The sequence below is a fragment of the Thalassophryne amazonica genome, chromosome 9 (assembly GCF_902500255.1).
Source record: "Thalassophryne amazonica chromosome 9, fThaAma1.1, whole genome shotgun sequence".
NCBI lineage: Eukaryota > Metazoa > Chordata > Actinopteri > Batrachoidiformes > Batrachoididae > Thalassophryne > Thalassophryne amazonica.
The window spans coordinates 90,514,972-90,541,030 of NC_047111.1; the positions used below are offsets into that span (position 1 = coordinate 90,514,972).

General features: G+C 40.7%; 1 protein-coding gene across 2 annotated transcripts in view; it reads right to left on the reverse strand.

The window, feature by feature from the left end:
• Positions 1–6,716: 6,716 nt before the first annotated feature.
• LOC117517647 (moesin) overlaps positions 6,717–26,059 on the reverse strand; it is a 74,012-nt gene continuing 54,669 nt past the window's right edge. The window contains exons 10-13 of one of the 2 annotated variants that reach the window (XM_034178751.1): positions 22,947–23,107; positions 22,345–22,437; positions 19,968–20,198; positions 6,717–9,435 (exon numbers count right to left, since the gene is read on the reverse strand). In XM_034178751.1, the coding sequence (XP_034034642.1) occupies positions 9,271–9,435; positions 19,968–20,198; positions 22,345–22,437; positions 22,947–23,107 (650 nt within the window). In that variant the 3' untranslated portion in view covers positions 6,717–9,270. The remainder of the gene's footprint in view (positions 9,436–19,967; positions 20,199–22,344; positions 22,438–22,946; positions 23,108–26,059) is intronic. The other variant, XM_034178752.1, reaches the window with a different exon arrangement.

Consider the following 26,059-nt stretch of genomic DNA (forward strand, 5'->3'; position numbering starts at 1 on the left):
GCTTATAGTTAGGGCTGGATCAGGTGACCCTGAACCATCCCTTAGTTAAGCTGCTATAGACTTAGACTGCTGGGGGGGTCAATCAAGAGAGGCCAATATGGGTGAGATATGCTCTCTCCTTCTAGTCCCCGTTAGTACTCTAGCTGCAGCATTTTGAATTAACTGAAGGCTTTTTAGGGAACTTTTAGGACAACCTGATAATAATGAATTACAATAGTCCAGCCTAGAGGAAATAAATGCATGAATTAGTTTTTCAGCATCACTCTGAGACCTTTCTAATTTTAGAGATATTGCATAAATGCAAAAAAGCAGTCCTACATATTTGTTTAATATGCGCTTTGAATGACATATCCTGATCAAAAATGACTCCAAGATTTCTCACAGTATTACTAGAGGTCAGGGTAATGCCATCCAGAGTAAGGTGTTGTGGCTGGCGTGCCTGGCTGGCTTTTGTGTGTCTTCTGTTTCTGTCTTTTGGTTTTCCTCCCAGGTGGTGCGCATTTGGGACTGAGTGGCTGTGTAGCTGAGTTTATCAGGACCTCACCCTGATCACCTGAGGCTGATCACGTGCAGCTCGTCAGGACTCACAGCTGTGGTGCATCTACACGGATTGGAACATGGTGGCATTTAAGTCTGGAGTGCACAGTGTGTGTTTGCCAGAGACTCGACCTTGTGACCAGACGGGTGAGATCGTCGTCTCAAGAGCCATCTCATCATCAGTGGATGCAGAGAACGTCCAGGTTTGATGCATGGTCTGTGAAAGAGGAGGGGGTGAGGTCTCATGCTCGTCAGCACACTTCCTGAGGTACGTTAGATTTTGTGACTAACATTTATACAGTCAGTAAATGTGGTGTCCCTCACACCTTGTTATATTGAGCTGTTATGTTAGTCGTTTTAATTAGCTTCCACTGCAGTGAGTTTGTGAACAGGATGTTCCATGCCTGCAGGGTGGGAAGCTGATTAGTAATTAAGCCAGGAAGTGTTTGCTGTTTGTACACCTTTGAGCAGTCTCTCTGTGTGTTGAGTGTGGACTCACAAGATGATTTCATCATTCACAGACTCGTTTTGTCACGGCCACCTGGGGGGTGTCGGCGGGGTCCTGGGGTCCGAACTGGTTCTGGCTCCGGACCGTTTGTGCTGCTAGGAGCGCACCGCAATCCACCACGCCAGACCGCGCACTTTTATATTTATCACATCACTGTTATGTTTATTAAACTCTGTTAACCTTTGTACCGTGCTCTGCTTATTTCATACTGGGTCCTTCAAACGCTGGTCGGTTCTCCGGGCTGCGTCCGACACATAACATAAGGATCTGGTTAGACACCATGTTTCTAAGATTTGTGGGGCCGAGTACAATAACTTCAGTTTTATCTGAGTTTAAAAGCAGGAAATTAGAGGTCATCCATGTCTTTATGTCTGTAAGACAATCCTGCAGTTTAGTTAAATTTTTTTCTCTAATAGTTAAAATTTTGTTAGCAAAGAAAGTCATGAAGTCATTACTAGTTAAAGTTAATGGAATACTCAGCTCAATAGAGCTCTGACTCTTTGTCAGCCTGGCTACAGTGCTGAAAAGAAACCTGGGGTTGTTCTTATTTTCTTCAATTAGTGATGAGTAGAAAGATGTCCTAGCTTTACGGAGGGCTTTTTTATAGAGCAACAGACTCTTTTTCCAGGCTAAGTGAAGATCTTCTAAATTAGTGAGACGCCATTTCCTCTCCAACTTACGGGTTATCTGCTTTAAGCTACGAGTTTGTGAGTTATACCACGGAGTCAGGCACTTCTGATTTAAAGCTCTCTTTTTCAGAGGAGCTACAGCATCCAAAGTTGTCTTCAATGAGGATGTAAAACTATTGACGAGATACTCTATCTCACTTACAGAGTTTAGGTAGCTACTCTGCACTGTGTTGTTATATGGCATTAGAGAACATAAAGAAGGAATCATATCCTTAAACCTAGTTACAGCGCTTTCTGAAAGACTTCTAGTGTAATGAAACTTATTCCCCACTGCTGGGTAGTCCATCAGAGTAAATGTAAATGTTATTAAGAAATGATCAGACAGAAGGGAGTTTTCAGTGAATACTGTTAAGTCTTCTATTTCCATACCATAAGTCAGAACAAGATCTAAGATATGATTAAAGTGGTGGGTGGACTCATTTACATTTTGAGCAAAGCCAATAGAGTCTAATAATAGATTAAATGCAGTGTTGAGGCTGTCATTCTCAGCATCTGTGTGGATGTTAAAATCGCCCACTATAATTATCTTATCTGAGCTAAGCACTAAGTCAGACAAAAGGTCTGAAAATTCACAGAGAAACTCACAGTAACGACCAGGTGGACGATAGATAATAACAAATAAAACTGGTTTTTGGGACTTCCAATTTGGATGGACAAGACTAAGAGTCAAGCTTTCAAATGAATTAAAGCTCTGTCTGGGTTTTTGATTAATTAATAAGCTGGAATGGAAGATTGCTGCTAATCCTCCGCCCCGGCCCGTGCTACGAGCATTCTGACAGTTAGTGTGACTCGGGGGTGTTGACTCATTTAAACTAACATATTCATCCTGCTGTAACCAGGTTTCTGTAAGGCAGAATAAATCAATATGTTGATCAATTATTATATAATTTACCAACAGGGACTTAGAAGAGAGAGACCTAATGTTTAATAGACCACACTTAACTGTTTTAGTCTGTGGTGCAGTTGAAGGTGCTATATTATTTTTTCTTTTTGAATTTTTATGCTTAAATAGATTTTTGCTGGTTATTGGTGGTCTGGGAGCAGGCACCGTCTCTACGGGGATGGGGTAATGAGGGGATGGCAGGGGGAGAGAAGCTGCAGAGAGGTGTGTAAGACTACAACTCTGCTTCCTGGTCCCAACCCTGGATAGTCACGGTTTGGAGGATTTAAGAAAATTGGCCAGATTTCTAGAAATGAGAGCTGCTCCATCCAAAGTGGGATGGATGCCGTCTCTCCTAACAAGACCAGGTTTTCCCCAGAAGCTTTGCCAATTATCTATGAAGCCCACCTCATTTTTTGGACACCACTCAGACAGCCAGCAATTCAAGGAGAACATGCGGCTAAACATGTCACTCCCGGTCCGATTGGGGAGGGGCCCAGAGAAAACTACAGAGTCTGACATTGTTTTTGCAAAGTTACACACCGATTTAATGTTAATTTTAGTGACCTCCGATTGGCGTAACCGGGTGTCATTACTGCCGACGTGAATTACAATCTTACCAAATTTACGCTTAGCCTTAGCAAGCAGTTTCAAATTTCCTTCAATGTCGCCTGCTCTGGCCCCCGGAAGACAATTGACTATGGTTGCTGGTGTCGCTAACTTCACATTTCTCAAAACAGAGTTGCCAATAACCAGAGTTTGATCCTCGGCGGGTGTGTCGTCGAGTGGGGAAAAACGGTTAGAAATGTGAACGGGTTGGCGGTGTACACGGGGCTTCTGTTTAGAACTACGCTTCCTCCTCACAGTCACCCAGTCGGCCTGCTTTCCCGGCTGCTCGGGATCTGCCAGAGGGGAACTAACGGCAGCTAAGCTACCTTGGTCCGCACCAACTACAGGGGCCTGGCTAGCTGTAGAATTTTCCACGGTGCAGAGCCGAGTCTCCAATTCGCCCAGCCTGGCCTCCAAAGCTACGAATAAGCTACACTTATTACAAGTACCGTTACTGCTAAAGGAGGCCGAGGAATAACTAAACATTTCACACCCAGAGCAGAAAAGTGCGGGAGAGACAGGAGAAGCCGCCATGCTAAATCGGCTAAGAGTTAGTAGCTGCGCTAAGCTAGCGGATTCCTAAAAACACGCAAAGTAAATAATGTGTAAATAATTTAGAGGTGATTCAGCAGAAGGAGTGCTTTAGTTAAGGCACGTGAAGATTACACTGGGAAACAAATCGTAATCTAGATAACTAGATCAATCTAACTGCGCAGATTAAACAGTTAACAGATACAGAAAAACACCGCTGTGCTCCGGAACAGGAAGTGATACAATACCGCAGTGAGAGCCAACCACCAGTAGGTGGTTGGCTCTCACTGTGGTATTGTATCACTCAGTGGCTCAGGCCCCTGAGCCACTGAGACTGCCCCTCAGTGGCTCAGAGCCTGGTTCTCCCTGAGCCTGGTTCTGCTGGAGGTTTCTTCCTGTTAAAAGGGAGTTTTTCCTTCCCACTGTCGCCAAGTGCTTGCTCACAGGGGGTCGTTTTGACCGTTGGGGTTTTTACGTAATTATTGTATCGCCTTGCCTTACAATATAAAGCGCCTTGGGGCAACTGTTTGTTGTGATTTGGCGCTATATAAATAAAATTGATAATGATGATGAACTTTTTAATCAAAGTATGCTGTTCTTCTGAACAATGTCTGGAATGGCACATTTACTCAGATTTTCGGAGAGAAATCCATTTCAACCAACTTCAGTCTTCTCGCACCAGAGAAGCACAGTGAGCAACAGATTCCTATCAGTGAGGTGCTCCACTGAGAGGCTGAAGAACTCGTTTGTCCCTTGCGCTATCAGGCTGTATTACAGTAGTGTTCAGAATAACAGTAGTGCTATGTGACTAAAAAGATTAATCCAGGTTTTGAGTATATTTCTTATTGTTACATGGGAAACAAGGTACCAGTAGATTCAGTAGATTCTCACAAATCCAACAAGACCAAGCATTCATGATATGCACACTCTTAAGGCTATGAAATTGGGCTATTAGTAAAAAAAAAAGTAGAAAAGGGGGTGTTCACAATAATAGTAGCATCTGCTGTTGACGCTACAAACTCAAAACTATTATGTTCAAACTGCTTTTTTAGCAATCCTGTGAATCACTAAACTAGTATTTAGTTGTATAACCACAGTTTTTCATGATTTTGTCACATCTGCGAGGCATTAATTTTGTTGGTTTGGAATCAAGATTTTGCTCATTTACTCGTGTGCTTGGGGTCATTGTCTTGTTGAAACACCCATTTCAAGGGCATGTCCTCTTCAGCATAAGGCAACATGACATCTTCAAGTATTTTGACATATCCAAACTGATCCATGATAACTGGTATGTGATATATAGGCCCAACACCATAGTAGGAGAAACATGCCCATATCATGATGCTTGCACCACCATGCTTCACTGTCTTCACTGTGAACTGTGGCTTGAATTCAGAGTTTGGGGGTCATCTCACAAACTGTCTGCGGCCCTTGGACCCAAAAAGAACAATTTTACTCTCATCAGTCCACAAAATATTCCTCCTTTTCTCTTTAGGCCAGTTGATGTGTTCTTTGACAAATTGTAACCTCTTCTGCACGTCTTTTATTTAACAGAGGGACTTTGCGAGGGATTCTTGCAAATAAATTAGCTTCACACAGGCGTCTTCTGTTACAGCACTTACAGGTAACTCCAGACTGTCTTTGATCATCCTGGAGCTGATCAATGGGTGAGCCTTTGCCATTCTGGTTATTCTTCTATCCATTTTGATGGTTGTTTTCCGTTTTCTTCCACACGTCTGGTGTGTTTTTTTTTTGGTCCATTTTAAAGCATTGGAGATCGTTGTAGATGAACAGCCTATAATGTTTTGCACCTGCATACAAGTTTTCCCCTCTCCAATCAACTTTTTAATCAAACTACACTGTTCATCTGAACAATATCTTGAACGTCCCATTTTCCTCAGGCTTTCAAAGAGAAAAGCATGTTCAACAGGTGCTGGCTTCATCCTTAAATAGGGGACACCTGAATCACACCTGTTTGTTCCACAAAATGGACAAACTCATTGACTGAATGCCACACTACTATTATTGTGAACACCCCCTTTTCTTTTTTTTACTAATAGCCCAGTTTCATAGCCTTAAGTGTGCATATCATGAATGCTTGGTCTTGTTGGATTTGTGAGAATCTACTGAATCTACTGGTACCTTGTTTCTCATGTAACAATAATAAATATACTCAAAACCTGGATTAATCTTTTTAGTCACATAGCACTACTATTATTCTGAACACTACTGTAATGCAGCCACTTCAGCCAGGAGCAGATGTAAATCAGAAATGCCGTAAATGGCCCATGTAGTGCCTTAAACTCTTTCTTTTTTACTTGAATTTTATTGTGCTGTATTATTTATTGTACTTTTATATGCATTTTTAATATGGGTTTATCTGTGTGAATGGGAGCAACAGACCGCCACATACTTTCCTTCGGGATTAATAAAATATTTATCAACCAGCATGTAGTTACTGCGTTCATCCTTAAATAAGGGCCACCTGTAAGGGTGTAATTAAGGATCACAGAAAGAAAAACGTAGATACTGCTAGTTTTTGGAACAGCCTAATATGTCTTTCTTCATTTTCTGTGAAGTAATAATAAACTTGATAATTTTTTTCTTCAGGCTTTGATTTGGAATAGAATGTGCAGTGTTCCAAATGCATTTGCAGTGTATGGAAATAAAAGCTATTACAAGGATTTTGAGCTTTATTCTTCACTTTTTTAAAAACACCATTATTTTAAACACACCTGTATTGCTTATGACAAAAGAAATCAAGAAAACATGAATCCCCAATACCAAAGAAGCAAAAACATGAAGGGAAACAAACCCAAGTCGATGGTGTAATGCACCCTGCAACCTCAACACTAGGTGACACTAAATCCTACATACAGTAGCATTAAATAAACCCATTTCTCAAGTTGATGAGACAAAAACTGCTTTAGCTTGTAGTAAGTGTACAAACAGGACGGGAAGATGGAGTTCAAAATTTTTTTATTCATTGGTGAAAGGAAGCAGAAATGACAGAAGAACCCATGCAAGATAGTGCCTGTTACTTAAAAATTAAATGCGTCTTGGTCCTGCTGAATCCAACACAGAAGTCTCAAATCTTTCAACAAATTTCTTTGAAAAAGTTTAAAGTACACGAGAGTCTTAAAATGCCGTAGCATGCACAGCTTTATAAAACATGTCGTCAAAGGTATAGGAGGAACAACAAAAAAATCCCAATTAGCTACAGCGGTGCGCTTATGGTGGAAACGAGAACTACAAGCAGCAACACACACACACAGACCAAAAAAAATAAAATACTGTTTATATCACAACATATGAGGGTCCTTCAAAAAGTTCACAGCCTCCCCCAGAACAAAAGTATTTGGCAGTTCAAGATGTGACCTTCTTCCACAAAGTGATAGCCACGATCATTCGGTGGACCAAGTGCACTGAAGTTCAGGGAGACCATGTCGAAAAATAATGCAAGGACAATCTTTCTCCCATGACATTTTCTGGTTGAGGCTGGAAACTTTTTGAAGTACCTTCGTATCCCGGTACAAATGACAAATACAAAATTAGAAATATTTATCACTAAAATACATTTACTTTGACCTTGCAAAATAGTGTAAATAAATCTTTGAAAATCTGTCGTTTCTAAATATTCATGAACAAATGAAACCCTTCATTTCTCTCAATGCCATGAGAAAAGTAGTTTTTTTTTTTTGCATCAGAAAGTCTGTGTTGGGGTGTGTAAAGATTCCACAACACAATATTTTATGGAGGTGATGTATAATGCTGCAGCTTTGCTTATTCCATTGGTCACAGCACTGACCTGTTCACTGAACACAGAGCCTGAAAATTTTCAAAAGGTTGTTTCCTCAACATCAGGAAATACTTCAAGGAAATATTTCAAGAACTTATGACAAAAAGGCAAAATATTATCCTTGGCTGTGTCATTAGCATGACGCTTTGTGATATTGTAAAAATCCAAATTACAAAATACACAAATGTAATTAAATACATACAGCATATAAAAGTGAATGTATTAGAAACAGTTTTCCGTCTAGTACAACAAATCTGATGACTAATTTTGCTATGATAAACTGATTTTCCAGTGCATGATTATTCTATGCATATTTTTAGTTTTTCTCCCTTTGTGTACATGAACAACAGCAAATATTAAAAGCACAACATTCAGCTTCATGGTTGACAACTTCAACTAAAAGTCGAGCTTAAGTGCCACCAGAAACTTTGGCACTCTGTTAGAAATATATTTGATTGATCTGACGAAAAAAAAAAAAAAAAAAACTAGGGTAATACTGAAGTTGCAAACAGATGTCAGCTTTAAAAGTTTGATTTTGCTGAATCAAAATTATGGTAGAATTTGATTTTATGCATTTTACAGAAAGCAACAGTTCAGGTTTCTGCAGATGTGGTCTGTGCTGATACAGATAGAGGTCCCATTTTATAGAAAAACTATGCTTACACTAAGGAAATGATCTACATTTTGCAGATCTGAAATCAAAATCCTGGACTTAAACATTTTTTATGTCAATAAAGAGCATAATCTTGTCATACAACAAATATTTTAAAATAAGTCTTGACACCCAAAATATTTTAGACTGCCAACAGATTTATCTGCCAGCTTTACAGCAGCGAGATGTTTAGCTAAAATGGTAAACTCTCAACATCTAACACCAGTTACAGGTGCTGCAATTTATAGTCCTCTAAAGTACAGTAACACAACATTGATCACAATCAATGTGCTGAATGAATTTTATAGCAGGACTAAGAGTTATATTAAAAAAAATGCATGTGAACTTAAACCTCAGTTACAAAAGCTGTGGGTCAAATTCTAGAAAGCAGATTTTTATTGGTTTCTTGAAAAGAAACTTTTTGTTTAAAAAAAAAAAAAAGCTACACCACTTTGTTAAACTGCATTATTCAGGAAGTCTTTCGTTAAACAATTTGAGTATTAACATCTTGTTAACAGTGTACAAATGGAAAAACTGCTCAAATTCTAAGATATATCTAAATGAAAACTTTTCGGAATAAAATTTTGATAACATGCAGCGTGATGTGTTGGTCAATAAATGCTTATTAACAGTTGGCACGAAGAAATTTGCAGATTGCAGTGCATATGCTTGGGATGTTTGGCAATGCTACACGGGAGAAACAACTCCTGAAAAACTGAAAAACTCTTGGAAATTTACAATAGAAACATTTTTAATTTGACAGTTTGTCAACAGAAATACTTGAAATGAAATCTGCAATGAAAATAAAGTATTATTTCTTGTTTCTTGAAATTGAAGCTACAGTAAGCAGCTACTGGAATACAGCACATCCCTTTTCAGCCAGTGACTTGTCTAAATTGAGAATGAGGAATGATTACATGGACTTTTCCATATTTGTACATGGTGCTGTGCTTGTGCAGCCGCGTCATGTTGTGGACCTGGTTTATTTGTGTACAGAGGAAATAGCTGGAGCAAGGCAGGACTGCGACCTAGGTGGCGTGTGTGCTGCGCCAGCTTTTTCACACATCACATACACTCAAACTCATCGATGCGCTGTTTGGTGTTTCCGGACCGGATCTGTCGGAGGGTCTTGTACTTGTCGCGTCCTGCTTTCATGTTCTCTGCATGGATGATGTCGTTGACTGTTTTCTTGGTCTCGTCTCGAGCGTTGGCCAGCTCTGAACTTAAAGCCTGTGGAGTAAACAACAGTATTGCAGCAGCGTGTCAGACACATGGGACATAAGAGACTCGTTCTGATCATTATGACAACAGTCACTTAGGGCACTGATGTCGTCTCCAACAACCAAGGTTATGACTGTGCTTCTGATCGGCTGTTACACATTTATTATTAATAAATCAGTAACAAAATGTCACAGACTTTGTTCAACCGCTTCCTGAAAGTAAAGTTTCAGCTTGCTTCAATCTCTCCTGTAGACTATCTTTGATTCACAGCCAATCCCGCAGCCCAGAGAACATGGGATGACATGGGTCTATCTGTTCTCTCACACTTTGAAATGTCAGCATCTCTCAGTGAGATACACCAGCAAATGCTTAAAAAATTTAAATGGTCCTGGCAGCCTGCAGTGGTGGGCACAGCTACCCAAAAAGGTAGCTTTGATAACAGCTAATCAGCTAACTGAAAAGTTATCTTTTGTGAAGCTAAACCGATAAATCACCCAAAAAATTATCGGAAGCTACAGCTAACCGATAACACATAACTTTCAGTATTGTCTCCAGTACACTTGCAACTACTAACAAGCTAATTTTGAGTTTTAACACCATGGTCACTTCTGGTAGCGTCAAACGCGACTACAAACTCAAACAATGAGTGAGCATTTCTGTCTTTGAGTGCCATGCCCACTGCTGGAAGCTCCTGTTTACTACATAGCTTGCAGCAGTGAAGCAGCTGCAAGGAGCAGCAAAGCTCAATTCTTCACGCACACACACACAAAAAAATGTCATTATTCCTTTACAGAATACAGCAACAGACATACAACAGAAGTCTTGGAAAATAAAGCAGTTTTGACTTATGGTTTTGATTTATAAATCACATTAATACGGCTAGGATAACTCCATTAATGTCAATTCTGTCATTTGTACAAAGTTAAAATAACATATCTTTTAATTTTAAATAATGCACTAATTCTGAAGTTTTGTAACAAACACAGACAGCTGCCAAGGGGATTATGGGCAAAATGTGCTTCCGATAACAATGATTGCTTGACTCATTCATTCTATGTAAAAAAACAACACTTTAATGTGAGGTGTGTGTTGGTGTTTACATATAAATGTGCTTTTGTAAAATATGACATTTTTTTATTTGTTAAAAAAAGGCATTTGCAAAAGACAAAAGTCAAGTTGTGATTAGACAACCGTCTAATATAACCGGGGTCAAAATAAAAAGAACACTGCCATCTACTGGTGCCCAGACGCACAGTACTTAGGGTGAATACTGCCATGAACACTACTGGCCAGGAGATGGCAGAAGAGACCCTGAAAACTTACTAAAACAAATATTTCAAATAAATAATCCGTCCGTGTCTGCTACGTTTAAGATGCGTGGAATTTAATAAACGCAAACTGAATTTCAGACATCTTATATATATATTACTCTGGAACAAAGAGGACAGTGTTTGACATAAGCAAGACCTTAAAGCGCAAACAGGAAGCAACTGCAGCTCACAATGATTGCAACTGGAAATAATGGAGAAGCAACCCAAGCTTCGTCTGGCATTTTTACATAAACAAACACAATAACAGCATCTATAAACCCAGAGAATATATTCACGAGGGTTATAGGCACAATACACAAAGGGTTTAATGCTGTTGTCCATGTAGAGCCTGATCAGAGCGTTGCAAATGCATTTCTCCTGTCGCGAATGTACTGAGATTACCCATAATGCACTGGACACAGCATGTCCACACTAAAACCTTCAAAATTAGTGCATTACTTTAAAGCTAAAACATATGTGATATTTTCACTTCATAAAACTTCAGATGTGACGTTAATTTAAATAACTTGTCTGAAATTAGTTTGGTTAAAATTTTAACCATAAGTTAAAACTGTATGCCACTGGATGACTTGGGTGATATTGCCAACGAACTAGTATGGGGTCAAAAGAAATGAGTTTTTTTCATTTCTGTGAGCAGTTCTCCTTTGTCTGCAGAGTATAGAGCAGTTTATCCTGAAACTAACTCTCCTCTGTCTGCAGAGGATAGAACGGTCCATCTACTACACTCAAATCTTTGATGCCAGACTTCATAAATGTTAGCAGTCGAAAAATCATCTGACCAAAATTTATCGGAAGATAATTAGTCCGCTGATGGTTTTCAAAATTATCTGAAAAGATAATCCGATAATGAAAACATTAGCTATGATAATTAGCTGATTGGCGGAACTGTGCCCACCACTGACGAACTGAAAACACTTTAGTTTTATTTAGTCCTTAAGAAAACCATGAAAAGACATGAACTTTTTCCTCCCCAGGATCAACAAGCCCCCCCCCCCCCCCCCCCAAAAAAACGGTGCAAACTGACTTCCCAGTTTGCATTATAGAAGGATACTAAGACATTTTTGGATTCATTACAAACACGTACATCTAGTTGGAACTTGTGAGTGATTTTGTTTTACAAACATGTTCTTGAATGTATCAGGCATCGGCCGTGCAGTTTCCCAGTGGTTGGAGCTGATGCGCTGCATGCCACATACTTTATTTTTTAAATGTATTCAGGCATTGTTTGAAAAATCTTTCACATATCACACTACTTTTTTGACCTAAAGACTTTGGTAAACCCATTTCTAACACCCAAACAGTTAATCCATATAAATAAAAAAGATTATTTACTGAAGATTTTAAGAATTTCTAGAAACATTTTATATTTTCAGATTTAGAACCAAATATTTTGTTTGTTTGTTTTTTTACACAGTGTTCAAGACAAATATGTATCACATTCAGAAGGCTGAGATCATTCTGAATTGTGATATGCAACATATGGGCATGGTAAAAATTGTGAAAATGTTGTTGGAAACCAGGGGGTTAACCATTGTGTGAATTATTTCAGGTCATGGTAGAAACATGTTCTGAGTAGTGTTCTTCTAGTCACAGACCTGTGCCCGTATTTGAATAAAGTAATCAAATTAAGCTAAAAATGATCTATAATTTGCCTGCATTTTATTAGTTTGCAAAGTCACAGAGTAATTGTAACAAAAAGCCTTTATGAGAGGGGCAGGTCTCTTCAGCTCTTGAACAAATATTAAATTTGGGAGATGTATATTATGGGATGCTGGTACCTAACATCTTTACATTTTGACTTAGATCTGAATAAAGGAATGAATCCAGAATTCTGCTTTAACATCCTGAGACAGGGTACTAACTAATGAATTGGTATTGACAAAACTTAACGAAAGGATGAGTCTAACCAGGAACAGAAATGGTAAATGGACTGCAATTTTCCACAACCATTCCCAAACTTAAGAACATGGCAGCCCACTTTGAAATCATGCATGCAGATACGTTAAACTATAATAGAACATGTCATTTCAAGCCCATGGCTTTATTATTTCTGATTGATTTAGTCTGCTGTCCTATAAAACAGATCTCACAAAGCAAATGACCTGAAGTGTGAGTGTATATATACGAGGTCTGTTAGAAAAGTATCCAACCTTTTAATTTTTTTCAAAAACCTGATGGATTTGAATCACGTGTGCTTGCATGAGCCAACCTTGAACCTTGGTGCGCATGCATGAATTTTTTCACGCCTGTCGATTGCGTCATTTGCTTGAAAGCAGCCTTTGTGTGAGGATGGGTGTAGTCTCTCGTCATTTTTTCTTTGCAAGGAAATGGCGGAACGACTGGAGTAGCGCGACTGCATCAAATTTTGCCAGAAACTGGGCGACAGCCAGGTGGAAGCCATTCGGATTATTCAGACGGCTTTCGGTGACGATCCTATGGGCATCACACAGATTAAGGAGCGGTACAACTGGTTTAAAGACGTCTGCACAACGGTGGAGAACGAGCCGCGCTCCGGTCGGCCATCAACATGCTGAAATGACCAGATCATTTCCAAAGTGAACGCTGTGGTGATGTGGGACCGTCGTGTGACTATCTGAGAAACTGCGTAAGAGGTGGACATCAGCACGTTCCACTGTGACAGAAGACTTGGCCATAAAAAGAGCTGCAGTGAAAAAACGACAAGTGACTCCACCCATCCTCACACAAAGGCTGCTTATTTATTACGATTCTGAATCAATCCAAAATGTCCAAGAATCGATTTTTTAAAAGCATTTTTTAAACATAATCTTGCTTACTCGCTGCGTGCACTGTTTGTCACGCAACGGCTTCCGTACTACAGCGTCCCCACGAGGGGGGGGGGGGGGGTGGTCCGGCGTGCTTCAAACACTCGTGCGCTGCAGAGTTCAGTGGCTGTAGCTTAGCATGGCAGACGAAGAGCTAATTCAGCCAGCACCGACTTTGCTGAAGGGAAATGTTTGGGCGCATCTTGGATTTTATTATTTGCTGTGTAAGAAGGAGCTTGACATGACTTACGTAGTGTGCAGAATCTGCAAAATGAAAGTCAAGTACTTCGGAAACACTTCAAATCTGCAAGCCCACATGCTACGCTATCACCCGGAGCTAAAAGAGGGGAGCAGCGGTCTCTGCCGACTACTGACCAGCGCTTCGCTAAACTGCCAGTCAACTCTGAACGAGCAAAGCAGATAAGTAAATTTACATCTAGAATCACTTGATCAACCTTGTAAAGCTGCATTTTCTTAAACATAAACAATTTTAAGTAATATAACATTTCTCAGAGCTCTTTGAATCGAAAATCGATTCTGAATCGAATCATCACCCCAAGAATCGGATTCGAATTGAATCGTGAGTTGTTGTACGATATATATATAAAAATCGGTAATTGCACAATCAGGTGTATGACTAGTGTTTCACTTTTGGCCAAAAATGAAATTCAGTATAATGCTTAATAGTCTGTTTCACAATGATAACAACATCCCAAGGGATATTCATGCAGAATTTCATGAGCAAATACCATTTAGATTTTTTTCAGTGACAGACAGTGCTTGATCCTTGTGAACAAAAACAGGTACTATGGAGACTACATTAGGTTTGTGAAGAACTCTCTTATTCCAAAAAGGTACACACCAAAGCATTGGAAATTGTGTTATTTCTGTGTCCTATAATGTGAGTCAAAAGACTGGACCAAAATTTCTGCTGTAAAACCTCCATCATAGTTTTACAAGTGATTCCAGTATAGAGCTACTACTATGGAGACTACAAGGCTCTCGGAGACTACATTTGGCACAAATTGTCATTCTTGAGATACTAAAAATAAATATGTCACTTCCAATTTCTAGATCATGGTTGAGACAAAGATACTCTAGTGAAATATACTGGTATCATTCCTGCACCTAGTGTTGCCTCTCTGTGAGTATGCTACTACGGAGACTACAATATTTTGGGGGACATCCACATCCCTAATTATGTGAATTTCCCAGAGGTTTCAGCAATAAAACTGAAACAAATTACTAGCACTGTTTTGTAGGGGATCCACTTAGGTGTCAAATCTAATAAACAGGAATTATGAAATCAAAGGATTTATGTTTAGAACAGTGTTTTCTCAAATTAATTGACAAATTTGGATTCTGGTTACAAACCTATTATTTTACTCAAATGACTGCTGCTTGGCTCCAAGTGAAGATATTTTGATTCCGTAACTTGTGTCATGACCAGAGAAATACTGGGAATGTCACTGACTGGTGTAGTTCTTTGAAAGGTTCGAGAGCATAAATATCAGCTTTATTATATAATGAGCAAATTTCACATGAAACGAGGTAACATGCAAAAAATTGCATTTTTTTTCACCATATACAAGTATTCACCATTTTTGAGGTTTTTTATGCATTTCCAAACTGTAAAAAGCAGGGCACAGATAAAGGTATGCCCAAGGGTCCTTAGCAATAACTTCTAATGTCCCTAATGGCATTATTTTATGAGATATAGGTTGGTAACATTGCATTATGATCTCCCTCAGCCCCAACCAGTCCCAGCAGAAGACTGCCCCTCCCTGAGCCTGGTTCTGCTGGAGGTTTCTTCCTGTTAAAAGGGAGTTTTTCCTTCCCACTGTAGCCAAGTGCTTGCTCACAGGGGGTCGTTTTGACCGTTGGGGTTTTACATAATTATTGTATGGCCTTGCCTTACAATATAAAGCGCCTTGGGGCAACTGTTTGTTGTGATTTGGCGCTATATAAAAAAATTGATTGATTGATTGATTATTAAAATGGTAACACCTAACTGTGCACTTACCGAATATAAAGTGTGTATGTATGTATGAATGAATGAATGTACGAGGTCTGTGATGAAAAAAGCGGTTCTTTTTATTTTTTTCAAAAAATAAATGGATTTGATTCATATGTTTTTACGTCAGACATGCTTGAACCCTCGTGCGCATGCGTGAGTTTTTTCATGCGTGTCGGTGACGTCATTCGCCTGTGGGCAGGCCTTGAGTGAGGAGTGCTCCACCCCGCCCGTCGGAATCTCTTTGTCTGAATAGCCGCTGCGGACGGCACGCGTTGCTTTATCAACATTTTTTCTGGACCTGTGAGGGATATCCGAGTGGACACTATTGGAGAAATTAAGATGGTTTTCGGTGAAAAGTTTAACGGCTGATGAGAGATTATGGGGTGTTTCTGTCGCTGTAAGGACTTCCCACGGAGCGGGACGTCGCGCAGCACTTCCAGGTGCCATCGTCGGCCTGTTTCGACCTGAAAACATTCTAATTTAAGGCTTAATTCACCCAGGACGTCGTGAGAGAACAGAGAAGATTCAGAAGAGGCCAGCATGAGTCGTCACAGAAACGACTCGGCGAATCTGTGTGCGCCGCGACAGGAAAAACACCTCCGTGTTGAAAACCATTTGTAAAATTCAGGCGGCTTTTGATGGCTTTCAACAAGTGAGTAACTGAGAAATTGTTTAACAGCTTGGGCATGTTCCAACTTGCCCGTTAAGGTTTCCAACTGAGGTGTTTTTCCTGTCGCGACCCCCCGTGGTCGGGTCCGGCCTGACATGCGACTGCCCGCACGTTCTTTCATTACAAAATGTCCGAATAAACTCCTCATGCCGACTTCTTCTGCAAGTTCTCTGTTCTCTGACGACTTCCTGGGTCAACAGAGCCTGAAATGTGGAAGTTTTCAACTTGAAACGGCGAGACGCTGCCGCCTCGAAGCGCAGATCGCCGTCAGGCGCCGTGGGCCATCCTTAAAGCGACACTACCAGACCAAAATCTCTCATCAGCCGTTAAAATTTTTACCGAAAACCAGCTGAATTTATCGAATGGTGTCCACTCAGTTGTGCCTTACAGTTTTGAAAAAATTTTGATCAAACAAAGCAGCAGTCTCTGAGCCATTCCTAAACAATGAAAAAACGACGAGAGGGTGGGCGACTCCTCACTCAAAGACTGCCCACAGGCGAATGACGTAACCGACAGGCGTGAAAAAACTCTCGCATGCCCACAAGTGTTCAAGCATGTCTGATGTAATCACACGTGATTCAAATCCATATGGTTTTTGAAAAAAATAATAAGGTCCGTTACTTTTATCACAGACCTCGTATATGTGCTCAAGACAAATAAATGAAACTGTATTCAATACTTGCACAAGCCGTACACAGTGAATACCCAAACTCAGGGTGTCAAACGACACCTGATATGATCTGATTCAATGAGAGCACTTGTAAGGAATGTAATGTTCCAACTATAAGTCACTTAACTATAAATTCACGCCTAAATGAACATTATTTTTATGCATGCACATTTTAATGCAACAAAGCTTGTCGTGTTGATCAGGACTTTGCAAAAATCTGAATTTTAGAATTGTAATTCTGCATCCTGTTTGCTACCCGAGTTCAAAATTTAACTCAAAGTCAAGAAGTGAAATTTAAGAGTCATTCTCTTAAATACCTGTGTTAAACCATACACAGGCCTGACGTTAAGATGAAATTCTGTGAATCGCTTAGGATATTCTGTGTTTATATTACGTTCTGCTTACAAACCTGAGCAAAGCATGACTTGTGTGTAAAGCACAGAGTAACATGCACATACTCAGAAATTGAGTTATATCCATCTGAAAGTTTGGAGATTGTCCACAAGCAGCCAAATCTTCTATATCCCTGCTTCCGTCCACATCAGTTGTGCATGTCTCCTTTCTTCTTTTATCTCATCAATGAAAATGAAGCTCCTTATGCACACGGGGCTGAAACTCTAAATGCCAGTAATTATAGCATGTAAACTAACACCTGGCACAGGCCGTCCTCAATTTTCATTTGTCCTGCTTTGTCACATGTTCCCTCTTTTCTCCACAAAATGCAGCAGTAATAGTTACAGCTTTTAATTTTAGTTTTTAAAGTAGACCTGCATTGAAATAAATGTGGTCAGATCTCAGAAAGAAATAGCTGATATGTATTTATAAGACCCTTATGAATGCAGTAAAGTAAATCTGCAAGCCCAAATTTGTAATTCAGCGGAGAAATCTTCGTTTAAAAATGACAAATTTGTAGCTAAAATTTGGCCCTTCATGAAAACGGTTTGTACATCCGGGACATTGCCGTGACGTGAGGGAGAAGAGAGCGCTAGCGCCTTCAGTCCGACCCCGTGCGTTGAGTGAATGCAATACAGCTATTTCTCAATTGAAATTGATGTTATCTATTAGTAATGTTACTGTTTTACACATCCTGGTTTCAACATCCAAACGTAAGCTGCAATGAAAGCGAGATACAGCTCTGCATGTTCAGATCAGCAGCGACATCGACAGCGGTCAACGTTCTTCCCCGACCCTTACTGCACCAGCCTGCTCGCTAGCGCAGCATGCAAGCGGGTCGTCGCGGTAACCCCGACCCCGGGAGAACCAGGAAAAAGACATGCTGTGGAGGGGAGCAGAGATCAATCACTAATGATTAAATGCAGAGTGGTGCATTCAGAGCAAAAAGAGAAAGAAACACTCAGTGCATCATGGGAACCCCCCAGCAGTCTAAGTCTATAGCAGCATAACTAAGGGATGGTTCAGGGTCACCTGATCCAGCCCTAACTATAAGCTTTAGCAAAAAGGAAAGTTTTAAGCCTAATCTTAAAAGTAGAGAGGGTGTCTGTCTCCCTGATCTGAATTGGGCGCTGGTTCCACAGGAGAGGAGCCTGAAAGCTGAAGGCTCTGCCTCCCATTCTACTTTTACAAACCCTAGGAACTACAAGTAAGCCTGCAGTCTGAGAGCGAAGCGCTCTATTGGGGTGATATGGTACTATGAGGTCCCTAAGATAAGATGGGACCTGATTATTCAAAACCTTATAAGTAAGAAGAAGAATTTTAAATTCTATTCTAGAATTAACAGGAAGCCAATGAAGAGAGGCCAATATGAGTGAGATATGCTCTCTCCTTCTAGTCCCTGTCAGTACTGTAGCTGCAGCATTTTGAATTAACTGAAGGCTTTTCAGGGAACTTTTAGGACAACCTGATAATAATGAATTACAATAGCCCAGCCTAGAGGAAATAAATGCATGAATTAGTTTTTCAGCATCACTCTGAGACAAGACCTTTCTAATTTTAGAGATATTGCGCAAATGCAAAAAAAGCAGTCCTACATATTTGTTTAATATGTGCACTGAATGACATATCCTGATCAAAAATGACTCCAAGATTTCTCACAGTATTACTAGAGGTCAGGGTAATGCCATCAAGAGTAAGGATCTGGTTAGACACCATGTTTCTAAGATTTGTGGGGCCAAGTACAATAACTTCAGTTTTATCTGAGTTTAAAAGCAGGAAATTAGAGGTCCTCCATGTCTTTATGTCTGTAAGACAATCCTGCAGTTTAGCTAATTGGTGTGTGTCCTCTGGCTTCATGGATAGATAAAGCTGGGTATCATCTGCGTAACAATGAAAATTTAAGCAATGCCGTCTAATAATACTGCCTAACGTATAAAGTGAATAAAATTGGTCCTAGCACAGAACCTTGTGGAACTCCATAATTAACCTTAGTCTGTGAAGAAGATTCCCCATTTACATGAACAAATTGTAATCTATTAGATAAATATGATTCAAACTACCGCAGCGCAATGCCTTTAATACCTATGTCCAAAGATCTGACTGCATTTATTTCAATGCAGGTCTACTTTAAGAAGCTTAACTCAGTCATGCTACCCACTAGTATCCTTGGACAAAGTGCTTCATCTGCGTCGTCCCAGTCCACCCAGCTGTAAATGGGTATCTGCCACAGCTGGGGAAGTAGCTGGCGGTGGACTGGCACCTTATCCAAAGACTCATCAGCTTTACTTTATGGTATCTGGGGCTAAGCACCTGCACCAACGTGCCTCAGAGCCTAAATACATCCCTCTCTTTCTAGTTCTCTAGTTTCACAGTAGAATCTGTCACTGTGTTCAGTTTCTATTGTTTAGCACACTCAGGAAGTGCATGGGAAAGTGACTCGGAGTCTGACATTATTGTTGATAATAAAGCCAACATTCCTTCTCTGTGCTACACTGTGAGCTCACTGATCACGTGTAACATTCACATCGGCTACACAATGATACACCAAATACCTTTGTATTGGTTCAGAAAACTGGATAGATCTAAGAATTTAGTCATGACAATTTATTGACCGAGCCAGTTAATCTTGTATGGGTTACTGTGTAATACATCTGTAGTGATATGAGCAGGGACTTACAAGTAGATGCTTCTGCAAACGTTCGTTCTTCTCAGCCTCAGTCATACGCTCCTCTTCGCTGCGGTCCTTGTATGTGGCAGCAGCTGTGAACTCGGCGCTAGCCTCAGCGCTGCTCTCGTCATTCTCATCATGCTCGTTCTCGGCGTTGAGCGGCTCCTGTACATGAGCTACCATCACCTTGTTTTTAAGCTCTTCCTTGGTCTTCTCCAGGTCCTCCTGCACCATGGTAGCCTACAGGAATACAATGCCAATCAAGTGATTCTGCAACGCACCTACAAAACTACAAGAATAACTGTCAGACTTGTAAAGATTACTGAACCGAGACACAATGGATTACAATTGATCAGAAACAATTCAAAAACAGTTTGTGTAACTTCATCTAATTTTTATTAGAACTGTATCATTACACTCCCATTCCTCAGTGATTCTGCATATTAAGAAGGAAAATCTCATTACTGCAGTTAAAGCTAAAGCATTAAAATTACAAACATACAAGGGCTGTTAGAAAAGTATCCAACCTTTTTATTTTTTTCAAAAACCATATGGATTTGAATCACGTGTGATTGCATCAGCCAAACTTGAACCTTCGTGCGCATGCCTGAGTTATTTCACATCTGTCGGTTGCGTCATTCGCCTGTGAGCAGGCTTTGAGTGAGCACTGGTCCACCCTCTCGTCGTTTTTTTTATTGCGAATAAATGTCTGAACGATTTGGAGCTTTGCTGCATCAATTTTTTTCCAGAAACTGTGAGAGACCTCCAGGTGGACACCGTTCAGAAAATTAACATGGCTTTCAGGGACGATTTTATGGGGATTATACAGATTAAGGAGTGCTCCAGCCGGTTTAAGGACCGCCCACAACTGCTGAGAGCGCGGCGCGCTCCCAGCACCGATCGACATGCTCAGGCCCCACTGAAACAACCAGATCATTTCCAACGTGAAGGCTTTGTTGATCCTGGACCTCGTCTGACTTTCACAAAAAGGCAGAAGTCGTGGACATCAGCACTTTTTCGGCACATTCCACTGTTACAGTTTTTTTTCATGGAAAGAAAAGCGGAGGGACGCGCCACGGAGCCGTTCATTACACGGGATAAAACCACCTCGGTGTTGGTCTCACAGGATGGCTTAAAGGTGGATTTCAGATGGATTCCGGTTGCTTTTCAGTCGTGTGATTATCCGATTGTGATTGTGCATGAGCTGGACCTGCCCCAACATGTCCTGGAAGACTTCATCACGGCGTTGCTTTGCGCCATGCAGCTCCACCGGGACGCGCGGAATTCCTCCGCACGTCTGTCTCAATGAGCCGAAAAAATGCTGATGTCCACTCTTTTCACAATTCCTGTGCTAGTCAGACGACATACCGGATCAAGCCAGCGTCCAGTTTAGAAATGAATGGCACATTCCACTGTTACAGGAGTTTTTGTCATGGAAAGAGGAGCTGCATGGCGCAAAGCAACGCCGTGATGAAGCCTTCTCAGCAGTTGTGGGCGGTCTTTAAACCGTCTGGATCACTCCTTAATCTGTGTAATCCCCATAAAATCATCCCTGAAAGCCATATTAATTTTCCGAACGGTGTCCACCTGGAGGTCTCTCACAGTTTCTGGAAAAAAATTGATGCAGCAAAGCTCCAAATCGTTCAGACATGTATTCGCAATAGAAAAACGACGAGAGGGTGGACCAGTGCTCACACAAAGCTTGCTCACAGGCGAATGATGCAACCTACAGGCGTGAAAAAACTCACGCATGTGCACGAAGGTTCAAGCTTGGCTGATGCAATCACACGTGATTCAAATCCATATGGTTTTTGAAAAAAATAAAAAGGTCGGATACTTTTCTAACAGACCTCGTACAAGGAAGGCTACAGAAGACAATCTATTAATGGTATCTGATGACTTTACAAGAAAGACGGTCTCAGTTCAGCATCTCTGGAATTAATTTACATCAACTGCATGACCACAGAAACTGAAGAAAAATTAAAAAAATCATGTCAGTAAGAACAACTGTGCGTTCAGCTGTGCTGAAACAAAATGCAAACAATTTTAACGGAAGTGAGAGATTAATACAGAAACTAATCACACTGACTGAGCTGTCTTTCCCACTCTTCGCCACATGGTGGCTGTAAGAAATAATTTAATTTTGTTGTTTGTTAATTAATAATGACAAGAAATTACCAGTAGTGTTCATGCTGATTTGATTTTGGACTTGGAGTCAAAGAGGTGATAATGTTTTTCTTAATTCGTGAAAAACAGGAGACAAACTTTTTTTGAAAGTGATCAGCTCTGAGGTGAAGAGTTATGGGTAATTTTTTCTGTGACTAACACTGCAATCACAGGAACGCTACAGACGTTTTGTTAAGAAAAGTGCTAAGTCAGACATCACCTTCTGCTGCCACTGCTCTGCCTCATCTTCCTTCTTTTTCTTGGCGTCCTCCAGTAGAGAGATCTTTGACGTTAGCTCAGCCAACTCTGTAGCCTAAAGGGACAAAACACCCATCAACTTTCTCATTATTCAAAACCAGCCCAGTCTCATTTTTTTCTTCATCCTCCCGTCAGGAAATTTTGTGACGGTTTTTTTTTTAAACTCACTATTACTAACCCTACTCATTCCCCTAACCTTAACCATAACCATCCCAACCCCCTTGCTGCACTTTTAATTTCATGCAGCCATCACGGAATGAATTACAATGAATTCATGCTCCCACGACAAAAATTTTGCACTTTTTGTGACAATATGACAAACCAATAGATTCATGTATATTTCGTGCTGCTGAATCACAACAACCCAAGAAACTGGGTTGTTCAAAACAGGGCACGCATATTATATATATATATATATATATATATATATATATATATATATATATATATATATATATATATATATATATATATATATATATATATATATATATATATATATATATATATATATATTTTTTTTTTTTTTGACAAGTTAATGTTCTTGAAATGTTTCTGACTGACCAAGTGTTCCTGGTTCTTCATCTGGTTCTCTGACTGTTGCAACAACGTGAGTTTGGCATCTTCGGCAGCTTTGAGGTCATTCTCCAGACGGTGAGCCTCCTCCTGAGCTCGCTTCCTTTCCTGCTCCAACTCCAAAGCCTTCTGTGTTTGCTCCTCCAACTCTGCACGGACACACAGCCGCAACTGACAGTTAATATACCAGTGTTTCCCTTCAGAATGTCTCGTTAGCGCAGTGATCACGGCCACAAAACCTGCAGAGTTTAACGTTTTGGTGTTAAAATTGTGCATAGTTAGGCATAAAACACTTAAATCGATAGAAAATCACTTGTACAAATTGTGTAGTAAGCATCTGTGAGGTTCTTTAGAGGCTGTCATGCATTAAGAATCTGATTCAGAATCAGATCAGTTTTATTGCCAAATAGGTTTTCACATACAAGAAGTTTGTTTTGGTTTGATGGTGTGTAACAATAACCATAAACATAGTCCAAGGTCATATGAACAAAATAGAACAAACATAATGCAGTTAGAAACGCTGTGCAACACTGCACAACTAACAGTGCCTACAATGACATAAATACATGAGAAACTGCAAACTGCTGGAGGAAGATATAAGAAATGATAAAAATAAGTGTGCTTGACTGATGTGGCATCACAGTCAGTAACAATGGGTGTTAGCAAAGCTTGCTGATAAGGCCAACTGCAGGCAGGTAGACATTCTTATGACATGGGGTTTTGGTCCTGATGGACGATGCTGTAGCCTCCTGTCAGGAACTGTGGTTCAAAGAGACTGGGTTTACGGTGAGAGAGATCAGCCACAATCTTCTTTGTGTGCCTCAGAGCCCAGAAAGAGTGCAAGCCCTGTCCAAGTGGAAGGTTGCAGTCGAACACCCTAACAGCAGCGCAAATGATGTGCTCTAATCTGCAACGGTCCTTCACAGTGGCAGCAGCACACCAGATAGTGAAAAAGGTGGTCAGGATGGGTCCAGTGATGGCTGAGTAAAAATGTAACAACACTGGTTTTGGGAGGTTGAACTTCAACTGTCCCATGAATGTCATTATTCTGTGACTTTATGCTGAGGTTCAACCCATATTGGAGGTTTTGGGGGATTATGGCACCCAAGAAGCGGAAGGACTCTACACTGTTGACCGGGGATTACACAGGGTAATGAGGTCAGGTGGTGGTGGGATTTTATAGGGTCCATAACCATCTTCACTGTTCTTCAAGTTGGTCAGTCACCAGCCATCTGTATACAAACTCATTCCCTTCAGATATGAGCCCAATGAGAGTGACGTCATCTGTAAACTTTAGGAGCATGACTGATGACTGGAGGCGCAGCAGTTTGTGTATTGGCAAAAGAGTATCCCTTGAGCGGAACTGATGCTGATGGTCACAAATGTGTTTCACCAACTTCACATTGGCGTATTCGTAGAGCTGCTCATTGTAGCGTATCGTCTACGCTGAGTTGAGCAGCTCTCCTCCCACTTTTAGCAGCTCTACGTCAAGTTTTTTTCTCCCTATGCAACAGTATGTTGAGGGCTACGCGCGTAGGACGGAAGAAATTAAACATGTTTAATTTTCTTCGGCATAGAGCACTGCACACAGTTTTAAGCAGGTCTGCGCAGCACAGTGTCTCTCTCTGTGTCTGATCAAACCTGTGACTTTAAAATAAAAGGCACTTGTTGCATGTCGGTGCGCTCATCAAACGCCCTGATCGTGGCAGTAATGCAACTGTAAAAACCTCATGATACAGTCCACTGTTTTCCAAGTGCAGTGATGTGTTCTGCACAGCCGGCAGGAGTGAACTGGGTTTAAATTGCGGCAAGGTACACGCGACTGTGTGCACACATTAAAGCCGCTTTCACACCAGGGCTGCCCCCAGTTGCGTCGTGTGTCGTCATGACAACACCACATGGAAGCAACCTAGTGCTGAGACGATGCAGCTCGGCGCCACAACAGCGCAAGGAGTGCAAAGGAGGAAGCAAATCGGATGACAAAAATTAAACATCCAATCCAATCCACTTTATAAAGCACATTTAAACAGACTCGAGTCTCCAAAGTGCTGCACAGCAAAAGCATAGACGCAAAATAGTATTAATAACAATAATAACAATAAAACAGATAAGATAAAATAATACATAAATAAAACCATGATAAAACAATAAATTTCAATAAAATAAAAATAAAATAAGACACAAGGACCGTACAACTCACGTGGTGTTAAAAGCCAAGGAATAAAAGTGGGCCTTAGAGCGGGATTTAAAACACTCCACAGTGGGAGCAGATCGGACGAGTAGGGGCAGAGCGTTCCAGAGTCTGGGACCGACCACGGAAAAGGCTCTGTCCCCTCGAGTTTTAAGTCTCGTCCTAGGCACCATGAGCTGGGACTGGCCCTCGGACCTCAGAGCTCGTGCTGGAGTGTAAACCTGGAGGCAGTTGATGATATATTGCAGGGCCAGTCCATTCCAAGCTTTAAAAACAAACAAAAGTATCTTAAAATCAATTCTGAAACATACAGGGAGCCAGTGCAGAGAAGCCAAAATTGGGGTAATGTGCTCACGCTTTCTGGCCCCTGTTAAAAGTCGAGCCGCTGAATTCTGGACTAACTACAGTCGGGAAAGTGCGTTATGGCTAATTCAGGAATAAAGTGCATTGCAGTAGTCTAAACGAGAAGAAATAAAAGCGTGCATGACTTGTTCAAACAAATTAAAAGGGATAAAAGGTTTCACTTTTGATAAAAGATGAAGGTAAAAAAAAAAGCTCGATTTTAAAACCGCGTTAACCTGTTTATCAAGTTTAAGATCGCTGTCTATGGTGACACCAAGGCTGGTGACTTTGGGTGACTTTGGTGACTTTGTAAACGTTTAATTTTTTTGCGTCCTCTGCTCGATGCAAAATTAAGTGGTTTCAGCGCAAGTCAGAGCAACAGGACGGTACTCAGCGTGACTGGAAGTCACACCCTCACAAGACAATGTTACCCGATGCCAATTTATGATTCCTGCTATGTTACATTGTTCCCGCAGTATAAATCACACAGGATTGTTTTTATACCGTGTACTCAATGCAGTAAAACTACACGCTCAAAAAAGAGCACAGAAAAAAAATGCTGATTGCA